General features: G+C 28.6%; 1 protein-coding gene across 1 annotated transcript; it reads left to right on the top strand.

Annotated features, from left to right (window-relative positions):
• Window positions 1-5,801: 5,801 nt before the first annotated feature.
• LOC114418957 (zinc finger protein 10-like) lies at window positions 5,802-7,300 on the top strand. Its single transcript, XM_028384522.1, has one exon. It carries the CDS (start codon window positions 6,110-6,112, stop codon window positions 7,025-7,027), a length of 918 nt encoding a protein of 305 aa, XP_028240323.1. The 5' UTR covers window positions 5,802-6,109; the 3' UTR covers window positions 7,028-7,300.
• The last annotated feature ends 4,943 nt before the right edge of the window (window positions 7,301-12,243 follow it).

Here is a 12,243-nt window from a genome sequence, read left to right as displayed (position 1 = left end):
AATGGATTCATCATTTCCTGGTCCAAATTCTTGTGCTCTTTGTATATTTTATTTTTGTTTGATCATCCTTTGTCCCACTGAATTTTCTTTTTTTTTATTATTATTAAATCACATGTTAGTTTAATCATTGGGCTAATGCAATCCATGCATGCTAGGGAGGTCTGTGTGGTTGTGTTAGTAGGAGATAATTGTTATTTACACCCGTCAACTTTATTAATATGCCCTTCTTTTATTTATTTTTTCAAAAATATTCTTTTTCAGAATCTTAAAAATTTAACACATTTTGAAAAGCATTTTCCAAAAATATAAAAAATTTAACATTTTGGAAAGCACATTCTAGAAGTAAAGTATTAGAAATTTTGCATCCCGTAAAGTAGTTTCCTGAAGAAGAAAAAAAAAAACACAAATTGTCTTTAAGTTGCTCTATGTTTGTTATGTGTTAAGTAAATACACTCATTTTCTCAATTTCTTTAAAACAAATCCTAGTGAAAAATAAAACTACCAGCCATGCAGTTGTAGAAATTAATATAAATCCCATGGATGCATCGATATTTCAATCACAATAATAACAAATCTTCTAAGTGAAATAATTATCGAATGTAAACTATTATAAATTAATAATACAAAACTCATTTTTCTCATATTTAAATTATAATCTTCATATTTAAATAAACTCGACAACTGCACATCTACTATTTGTTATGCTAAGCAAGTCCTCTCTGTTTTCTCTCTCCAATTTACCTTTTTGTGATGTCTTCCCAATTTTCTAATCATTAAATAACAATTTGTATCCAGAAATATTTCCCAAATAATTAACAGGCAATAAGCCATAAGCTATCTTAAACAGTAGAGTGATATCAGTTGTTGCTATTAAATTGCTTAAGCATAAAAAAAGGTGGTGCTATTGTCTGTTTGTTAGAAATTGGTCAGTTGTAGAGTGGACCGGTTCGTCTAATTAATTCATCAATCTGAATCGGAAGATAAATCCAAATGGGGAGGTCCTTTCTCTGTTATTATTATAGATCTTCTAAATCTTATTCAATATACCATATATTATTATAATGTTGATGTGTTTCCTCATACCCTTTTTTAAAACCAGTTGAATGGTGTTATATGTATTATTAATGCAAATACTTTTACACGGTAGATCAATCAAATAAAAAAAATACCGTAAATATAAATTTTAAGATAATTATTAAAAAATAACAAATTTATTTTATATGATGTTTTATAATTAGATAAAATACTATAAAAACATTTTATATAATCTAAAAGTTGATGTAACCATGTAAGACTCTGTTATACTCATACGAGTGTAAACGATCTATTTAGTGGAAGAACTTATGTTTGATTCTTATCTTGCACAAAATTTTCTTGGATCAGCAACAGACGCATACTGTGAGTAAAATTAGTCTTTGATCCAATGACTTGAACAACACTGTTGTATTAGACCTAGGATAAAAAATACAACCATTAATTTTATATAATATTATAAATACATAACTTTTTTTTTTAATTTTAAATACAAATTTATATGTAGTTCTTTTACAAACAACTTATTACTCAGTCACACTAAATACGATTAAGTAAAGGAACTTATTTGGAAAATAAACAAAGATAAACACTTGTTTAATCGCACTATTACATGCGTGTGTTGGCTTCTTGTCTAGACCAAGTTTATATACATTCTTGACAAATTTATATACATATGTGCTATATATAATTGTTAACAGGATTGTAAGGATGTCATTATGATTTTTTTTAAGAATATTAAATATTTACTGATTGGAAGTTTAGGATGACCTACGTTACTTACAAACGACCTACAAAAGCTAATCCATACTAATTAAACCTATATTCACATTGGCTCACAGGCACCCAGCTACATTCAATCGACAGATTTAATTAAATGAGATTCTTTTTTTCTTTTTTAAGAACTAAATGAGAAAGTTGAATAAACTCAAATATGCAGAATGGTTAATAATACTTTTTTTATATAATATTTTTTTCAAACGCTAGTAAATTAAAGGTTTAATATTTACTCCCTTACGATACCATAACAGCTTCTAATTTACTATTTTATTTAATAAAACCAATATTATTTATGCTAATAAACTTAACAAATAATTATATTAAAAGACATATTTACCTTATGATTGCATAAAATTAGGATATATGACATATTGACATAATACAGTGATATTAATATACATCCCAAATGGTCACAATTCCTTCATAATCACTGCTATATATATATGTGTGTGTATTTGGTATATTTGGTTCTAATTTAAGCATATTAATTCCAGCTCAAGCAACTAATTTTTGAACGTGTAGACATCTCCACATGCGACAGGACAATGAGCATTTTGTAAATTGTAAGTTCATTCACAATCCTGAAAAGTAATAACACAAATTTAAGATTTAAAGAATTAAAATGGGTATTTTAAAAGATAAAATAATAAAATAAATTTTACTAAAATGATGAAGAACCAAAATTATATTTTAGTCTTAAAATATGAACAAACCAACAATAAAACTTATAAACTTAATCAACAATAAAATAAACACTTTCAAATCAAATCTTACTATTTCTAGGTCATCCAGTGTCAAATCACTCAACCATTATTATGTGGTGTCTAATGAAATCAATTCTTAAGTCATAACTATTGCAAATTATACTTGATTATATATTTCCCTCCCTTAATATTTAATGGAGTGCCAGTAAAAAAAATATTTAATCGAGTGAGGATAAAAAATGACTCGTGTAGAGAGAATGAAGACATTTTAAGCGATACTAAGCTAGCATAGGACAATTTAGATGAAATATCTTAATGGAATTGAAAGACCTATCTCGTTGTAAAGGATAAGCCTAATGAGTGAAATTACCTACAAAATAAATAAAAATATAATGTATGCAGTGTAGCAGGTGGGCGTCTTTTATAATTCGTCCAATACTTATTGAAGAGAATAACGTAACGCAAATATTCGTCTTAACTGCAGCAGGAAGCAAACAGATTGAATTATATTATTATTTCTCTTCTTAAAACAAACTTAATTATATAAATTTTCGAGATTGGGTATTAATCAATGATTTTTTAATGAAGAAACTTGCGTGTGTTTTTCGCACTCAAAACCTTGGAATTTCAGATAAATCACGTTGTATACCAATTGAAAATTTTAAATTCTACAAGTAGACAAAAAAGGACAATTAGTTATAGTAAAAAAAATTCCTTATTGCTAGTTTGTGTACTATTTTTTTTGTTAGCAACAAAAATATATGTATGGGGGTATAATTAAGGAATATTCCATCCAACCTATCAAAATAGAAAAGTTAAAATTACAATATTTTTTGTACAGAAATAGCTAAATTGTTGGGAGACAATTACACCCAATAAGTTAAAGATGAAACACAAATAAAAATACATTACAAAGGAAATAATGGAATACATAAAAAAGAGTATGATTTGACACCTGGCTATATATATCCACACATAAAAATGTGTCAATAAACATGTTAAATATATCACACAAGATTAAAAATTAATTTAGTAGCTAAAAATTTAAATCCCTCTAAAATTAGTGTACAAATTCAAATATTCAACTCAATAGATATGAATATTCATTCACGAGAGACTTTCTCACTACAAGTCATTATACATATAAATAATAGATAAGTTTATTTAAGTTTAAAAGATGTGTTTTTAAAATATATTTTTAAGAAATAAATAAGATTTGTTTTAAAAAATAGAAAATTATTTATTTTAAATAAAATAATTTAGACAAACACACAAGGAAAACAAAAAAAAAATACTTATTTTATTAAAAAAAAGTTTAAACAAATTCACCTAATTACTATTTTTTTCTTGTACTTGGATTGGTACAAATACAATTCTGTACAAGATTCCCTTCATAAAGAGTGGGGGTGTCGCTTCTTTCAATAATGGATATGTGTCTCTTTATTGCTCTCGCAATTGCAAAACCTTTGAAATCTCCACCTCAATGCCTTCATCCAAAAATTAGTGCAAGCTTCCCAAAAAATAATTTCAACAATTTGTAAGGCATTGGAATCTCTCATTTCAATTTTTATTTCGAAACTTAAATTGATTCTCAACAATTTTTCTTTTAATTAAAATTTTCAAACTTCACCATCATTAGAAAACTTTCATTTTTCTCTTTTGCTACATACCATCACTTGCTCGTCTTCTGACCTTCCCTTCTAAGGAACAAATATTGTCTTTTTTTTATGTTTGCATGATGAACTATTTCTTCTTGCACACCTTACAACCTTACTTGGAACTAACAAACTTGTAACATTCTCCCCACCAAAGATGTTATATTTGTGACCACAAAAGGCACAAATCTCACATTATAGTTTGGATGACACCATCGTGAAACTTCATTCTCAAACTCTTAATATTCTCAAGTTTCAACCTCATTTTTTCACCATTTCCTTACCTGAATGAACAAACACTCCATTAATCTTCAAGGTGTCAAACGTTGCTCAATTTCAACAAAGTAAATGTGTTTTGAGGCATCATAATTCATCACTCATTTGATTTAATAAATAACCTCAATTATTACTAAGGACATGTCTTCATCTCCAATTCTGTTGACCACATTAGTCTAGGAGTTATGATATTCCTTCTTCAAGTTTTCCCTCATTTTTGTACAAGTAGCTTGTACATGCCTTCTTTCTCGTAATATTAACACTTCACATTACTCATTCATATTCTGTCGAAAGTGCAATGATGATTTTGAATTTCTATTTGGACCACTTTTTTTTCCTCTTTAATTGACTCCTCCTGTGTTCATACTCCTCCATAATATACAATCTTTGTCATGGTATTCTTATTTTTCATCATTCTCTCGTTTTCTCATAAACTCGTCTAATTTCAACATACTCCTCGCTACAAACTACATATAAGAAATTAGAGGTTCAGCTCTTGGTAGAGAGGTCAATAGCATTTTGTGCTTCTCATTAGTTTGCATTCATTAATTGAAATACTAATTGGTTAAATGTATTAATGTGATCATGAAAATTCCTTCCCATATTCATTGTGTTGATAGAACTTCATCTTTAAACAAAGTCAATTAGTTAATGATTTGGATGCATAAATGCTTTAGAATTTCTCCAATAGGGAATCTTACGTTATTTACTTCAATGTGTTGTATTTGATCTAAAGACTCCTATGGTCTCATAATATTTGTTGCTCTAGATTTTTTCATAGAGATAAAAAAAAATTAATAAATTGATAAAAGAAAATAATAATTTTATAAAATTAATATACCATTATTTTATTTATAATTTTTTTTATTAATCATTAATATTTTAAGGAATATAAATAAAAATGAATTAATATGATATTAAAAAATAAAATAACATTGATACTTATTTCTTTTACATGATAATTATTGTGAAGCAGGATACAACTAATTGAATATATAGTACTCTCAACCATTTTGGATTTTACTCTAATCATCACTTACACTGAAGACCTTGCTAACTGCTACACAAGAAGGTCTTAAATGGTATTTTGCTAGATTATAGTAAAATTTATATTCCCATCAAATAAAAATATTATAACAGGACATATAATTTTTTTTACTGCATAACTAGACATATCATGAAGACCCCGTATCCGCTATTGGGCAAAGAATTCCAAACGACACGACTTTGATGTATTACTCAATAGAGGGTATTTCAGTCATATTTCTTCATTTGAGTCTGTACTACTCTATCTACACCTCACATCTTATGCAAGAAATTTAAGGACCCACATGAATAATTTTCTAATTAAACTGTCGCTGCATTTCTTCCTTTCACAAAGAAAACGCAGGAAAAACGGGAACTTGGAGTATTCATACTAATGTCTTATTGACTGTGGTGGAAACCAAACACAAAATACCAAACAATAAAAAAAGACTATGCTCTGAGACATTGAAGGTAGAGAGTACCAACCACTTCACCTTCCACACCACACTCTCCTCTAAGCCATATATCTCATGCTTAATTTTTTCATAGTAGACTCATGTAGCTTTCAATTCCTCTCCACAATCCAACAATTCCCATCTCTAATTCCTTTCCTTTTCCTGAATTAAGTTGAACATAATGGAGGAGGATCAATGTTGGATCAAGAGTAGGAGAAAGTACTCAATGAGCTCTAATCTTGACTCATCTACTAATTACCCCTCCTCCTATGATGACCACTCATCATGGGAAGAACAAGCCTTCGCAAAAGATGCAGCTAGGTCTGGTTGCACATGGCCACCTCGATCATATTCTTGTAGCTTTTGCAGAAGGGAATTTAGGTCAGCACAGGCTTTAGGCGGCCATATGAATGTTCATAGAAGAGATAGGGCAAGACTCAAGCAGCCATATAGCCCTCAGAATGAAATCCTAAGTGTTGATCTTGAGAAAATTACCACGCAACCCCTGAATTCAGTTCAGATTTCTTTTACTTCTTTGGGTTACTTATACCCATCTTCTCTTGGTGTATTGACCCATAATAACACTAACCCTAATTCTGATCCTTATTCTCATGCTCCTCCTTCACCTTCCAAGGTTTTAGTCTCATCAATCAATAAGAGAGGAAGAGAGAAACCCCAGATTCCGCTTTACAAAGGATGTCATGAGTCTTCTCCTGATCTTCCTTCTAAATCCATGTCAAATTTAACTGAAGACTTCAGATTTTGTTCACGTAGGCTCGATCCTGAAGCTGGTGTTGAGAAAAAATTGAAGGGATTGGATTCTAGGTGTGGGAGTACTGAGGGAGATGATGATAAAACGGACGTGGCTGTGAGCTTGAACTTGTTTATGAATCTAGCTCGCCCAACTGTGCAGTTTGAGACTAAGGAGAAAGATACAAGTTTCAAGAAGAGGAAAGAAGATGCTTCATCCATTCCATTCTTCCCCAAATCATGCTCTGTTGATAGGCTTCATATGCAGTCAAAGATGTTTGAATTGAGCCCTAGTTCCATAGAAGAGCTAGATCTGGAGCTAAGGCTTGGTTATAGGTCCATGGTATAGTAAGTAGTAACAGATATGAAGCACCAATATTGTTTATAAATGTAATTTTACTCTTCTGGTTTTCCTCTTGTTCCTTGTTTATTTCTTTGATACCATGTAAGGAAGATTTTCACGTTTAATATATTGGATTTGTGATAATAACAATATATGCCAATCACAAACAAGCTATAGCTCATCATGGAGTGCAAGTATAATTGATGTCTCCATCAATTTTTACTAGGATCATGTACAAGCATATAAGATATATCATGGTTCTATCATTTTTAGTAGGAACACGTGAAGGCATTTATTTAAGACACATGTAAATTGTACAACATATATTCTATTTTGATGTATAGTATATCATATGAGAAATTTAATAACTAGATAATTAGCTTACGTTGCACCCTAGCTATAGGTTAATTTCGTTTATTTGTATTAATGCCATATAGAAAATCTTTCTTGTGCCACAAATCCGGTCATAAAGATGTGTTCTGTTTACACTTTTAATTGACAGAACTTATGCAAGCAGGTTTTGTAAATCTGGTACAGAACTTAAAATGGTCTAGCAGTCCGGTTCAATAGTTCATTTTGGAAAAATGATTCTTGGACACTCTTTGAATTTATAAACATCTTGGGATAGATAGAAAAAAAAGAATAAATAAATGATTAATAAAATAATACGAAATAAAGAGAAACAAAAGATATTAGAAAGTTGTTTGTAAATAATAAATGTCTAAATATCATCCCTGTTCATTTTCAGTGTGGAAAACTGTACATGAAATTAAAGTCTCAACTTCGAGATTTCATATGTCAATGTTTGTTTGAAAATTTGAAAGATATATATTACTGTAATATGTTATGTATGGGAATTTTATTGTATGTTGCTGGAAAGAAGCTTTCCATGCATGCACTGAACATGTTTGCCATTGATGCATGCTTCTTTTATTGATTTTGCGGGCCCCCTACTTCTAAAATATCCTAAGGTGGATTTGGGTTTCCTAGAGGAAGTAACATGGAGCATAAAGGAATTTATCATATATTCTGTGTGTAAAATTTTGAGTTTGAGTATTGAGACTAGTGCATGCATGTGGGGTTTAAGGGGTGAAGGATCCTACTAAGAACTGCATGGAATATTGTGAGCCCGTTTTCCTATTCAGTACCTCACTGACAGATCACTAAAGTTACCCATATATAAAACACCTTGTTTGAGCGTTTCAAAGCCACATAAAGTCAGATACATCCCAACATTGATTCCCTTTTACTGTGTATTATTCTCTTCACACACCAGATTTGTTGCAGTTAATTAGTATCCCTTTACGCATAAAAACCATTTGCTTGCATTCTCTGTCTCACCTTTTTTCTTTTCCTAAGTCTCTTCTAAATCTATCCAAAAATTTGCCACCTACTCCAGAATCAATCTATTTAAAAAATTGGCTAGATATATTATGCTTTTGCTTCTATTTTTTTTTTTATATTCACAAGGAGAATATTATCCCAACAACTCGTTGGACCTAGCAACGCAATTTTTGTTTCTTCTTCTGTATGCATGAATTAGGTACACACACTTAATGACAAGCTCCCTGAATTATAATGTGTGTGAACTCCAACTTCCCTATGAATTAACCATAGCTAGTCGAGTCTGCTGCATAAATCGATGCAGGATGCGAGGTGACCGTAGTTAGTACTTCTTTCTGATCGATACCTTTAATATATGGGAATTTGATGGAGAACCCCTTGACTTAATGGTATCTTTTGTTTTTACCTAAAAAATTCAATTAAATACCACTTTATTTATATATACAGAGAGGAATCGAATTAATTAGTTTAAGTATAATTTTGGTAAGAATGAAAGTAATTCTTTTTTTAGTTACATTCAGAATAACTTAACGCAAATGTATATCAACATACACGTACCAAGAAAGTTCAACACAATAGATGATTAAATTTTTAAAGCATATTAATATCAATTTGATTTTCTAATCATACATATAAAAAAGTTATAACTATATTGAAAGAAACAAAGCATACTTTGATTATTTATATGCATTGGATACCTTTTCACATATAGAAATATATCTTGAAAAACCTTAGCATGCAGAGACACATATCTATTTTGTTTTTGTTTATATATATATATATATATATATATATATATACACACACAACTATTGAGTACCTATTTTTTATGTTCTTTTTACACGATCATTTTATATTTATTTTATCTCTTTTGTCTTTCCTTCTATCATATATCACAACTTTTTCAACCAACTCTTTTGCATAAGTTTAAATGTGGCCGGTGTAACTCCAAGAGTGTAAAACGCTCGTTAATTATCCTCAAATCTAGCTTATTGACACTTTTTTTTAATTACAAAAAATTAAAAACCTCTAAGAGAACTAATATTATCTATGGTCTTTGTATATAAGAAATTATTACTTAATTCATCAACATCAATAAAAGTGATTAGCTTTGTTATTTTGTTATAAATTTATTTTATTTTAATATTTATTCTACATTAAATGATTTAAGAGGTGATTATTTTTTAAATTCACCCAATAGTTTAAGAGGTGGGTATTTTTCAAATTCAACCAATAAATACACTCACTTTCCTTAAAAAATGAGTGTAATCACTAATAGATCTAACAAATAATTAAAGATAAAATATAATTTAACAATAAAGTGATCTTATATTTTTTTAATTGAAATCAAGAAAATATTATATTTTATTTCTTATATATAACGATAGGTAATACAAGTCAGGTTGTAAAGCGCATTCCAAACAAAACTACGCACAACCTCAAACACCTTACTATTATTCTTCAACTACAAACATGCTTTGCTAGACTGTCAGCTAATTTAATTCATTAGCCTCACACAACCCATTCACTCAAGCTATAAGCCCTTGGTGCGTATGAATCTCATGAATACCTTTAACTAGATTAAAGCACGGATGGGAAAGACAACAACCTTTTATTAGGAGACTCACAGTAGCTTTAGAGTCAGAATAAACTCTTATTCTATGAAATCCTCTCCCCAAGCCAATCTCAACTCATATAAAATCCCCCACAACTTCCCCTAACTTTATTGGCACATGTTTGTCTGAATTATAGTGCTTGTTTTTATTAATTTTCTGTTGACATTTTAGTTTAATTAGGTCTTGTACAAGCTACTGTTGTCTTTATTTAATTCATTTTAAATGATAACACATAAATTAAGAAATATAATTAATATCTTTTTTATATAAAAAATATTATCTCCTTCTTAATTTTATGATAAATGTATAAAATATTTAAAAATTACATAAAGATAAAGATGTAAATACAATTATATATAGTAATTAATATTATCTTGAATTTCTAAAAAAATACTTAAAGAGTATAACTTAATTTTTGCACAACTTAATGATATATTTATATTAATATTATTTGTTTTGAAATAGATATACTATATAATATATGTTAACTTTAATTTCATACTTTAATATTCTATGACATGATAGTGTATAGTGTTGAAAATTGTATATTTTGTCATTTGGTAGGTACCCAACTTGTACGTCTTACACATTATCTAATGATCATAATCAAATTGGGTTCGAGTTCAAAGGAGAGTAAATTGTTATCTTAGTCCTAAAAGTATATAACATTGTTACAATGTTAGTTCCTAAAACTAATTTTTGTTCAAATCATCAATTTTTAAAAATATAATATATTAATATTTTAGTCCAAAATTTAAAAACCGTGTAACTTAGAAACTAATTAAAATATTGACATGTATATATGTTAATATTAACATATGACGTAGCTATTTATTGTCACTTTAATCCTTAAATATATGTTATATTATCACTTAAATCGGATAATTTTTTAATTTTAGATTAAAATATTGACAAATTATACTTTTAGATACTAATGTGACAATCATATACACTTTCAAGGACCTGAATCATGTTTTATCCAAATTTTCGAATTAGATAGGGTTGAATTTAAACTTGTCCCAACTCTTCTTTTGGATATACCACAATAACATATAACGTACTCACCTTGCTGTTTTTGTTTCTCTCAATTCATTTTGCACTTGATAAGAAGGGGTTGAGAAATACATGGTTAAATATACAGGGGAAATACATGTAACTGGGATTGAGGGTTTAAAATCGAGGTTTGTCTTCTTTCGAAGAAGTGATCGTTGGGACGGAGATAGCAATAATGTTTTGGGAGCATTTGCAGAAGTGCACATGTGAAGAACTTGAATTCGAATTTTAGAATGCGACCATAGATAACAAGAAGAATATATGTTGTTTTTATGAATTTGCGTGGGAATTCTACGTTCAGCAAATCTTTAATTTGTTAACTCAAAATTATTGTTTTGGTGAATTGAAATTTACAAATAGACATTCCAGAATATTGGGAGTTGGTATTGTCTGGGATTTTATTATTTATACTTAATTATGTTTTTTTATGCAGTACTTAGTTAGGTTTTGACAAAACTAATTAAGAGTATTATTGCATGGGAGTGGTTCCTTTGATCACGAGCTCACTTAGACACAACCAATACAATTTCTTCAGAGATAATGTTGTTGACGTAAATTTTACTTATTTTTTATATTTTACATTTTGACTTAGTTACATTGTTAGTCACCATACTTTAATTAGTCTACATATTTTGGTCTCTCTAATTTTAATTATTTAAATTTAATCCTTATAATTTTCTAATTGTTTAAATTCAGTCTCTCACCCAAAAATTCCATCTAACAATTAACAAAAATATAATAAAGGGATGCTGTATAACTTATAAGTATAAATTTATAAAAGAAATCTATAAAGATTTTCACAGAAATCGAAATAAAGAAACAAAACATGACTTGTTATATTTTATACATTTTGTTTTCCATTTATATAAAGATTTAATACATTTTTATGTTGCTAATTTATACAAATCAATAATATGTACATCACTGACCCATTTTCTGTTAATTATTGAATGAAACTTTGATGTGGATACTTAATTTAAATTATTGATGAACTATAAGAATAAAACGTAGTAGTTAAAATTAATAGAACTAATAAACTTAATTACAAGTAAGGTAAAATATAAGAATAAATTTTTTAAAAAAATTAAACCTTTATAATCCTTATTATAAAATGTCAAATTATTTGATAGGACAAGAAAGGAGGAAGAAACCATAATTTTTTGTAGTATGAAAGAAAATGGAATAAAAATCAATGTGTAAACTCAATCT

Source organism: Glycine soja, chromosome 7, assembly GCF_004193775.1.
Source record: "Glycine soja cultivar W05 chromosome 7, ASM419377v2, whole genome shotgun sequence".
In the NCBI taxonomy this organism is placed as follows: domain Eukaryota; kingdom Viridiplantae; phylum Streptophyta; class Magnoliopsida; order Fabales; family Fabaceae; genus Glycine; species Glycine soja.
The sequence above is the reverse complement of the archived record's forward strand: the minus strand, read 5'-3'. Positions and strand labels throughout refer to the sequence as shown.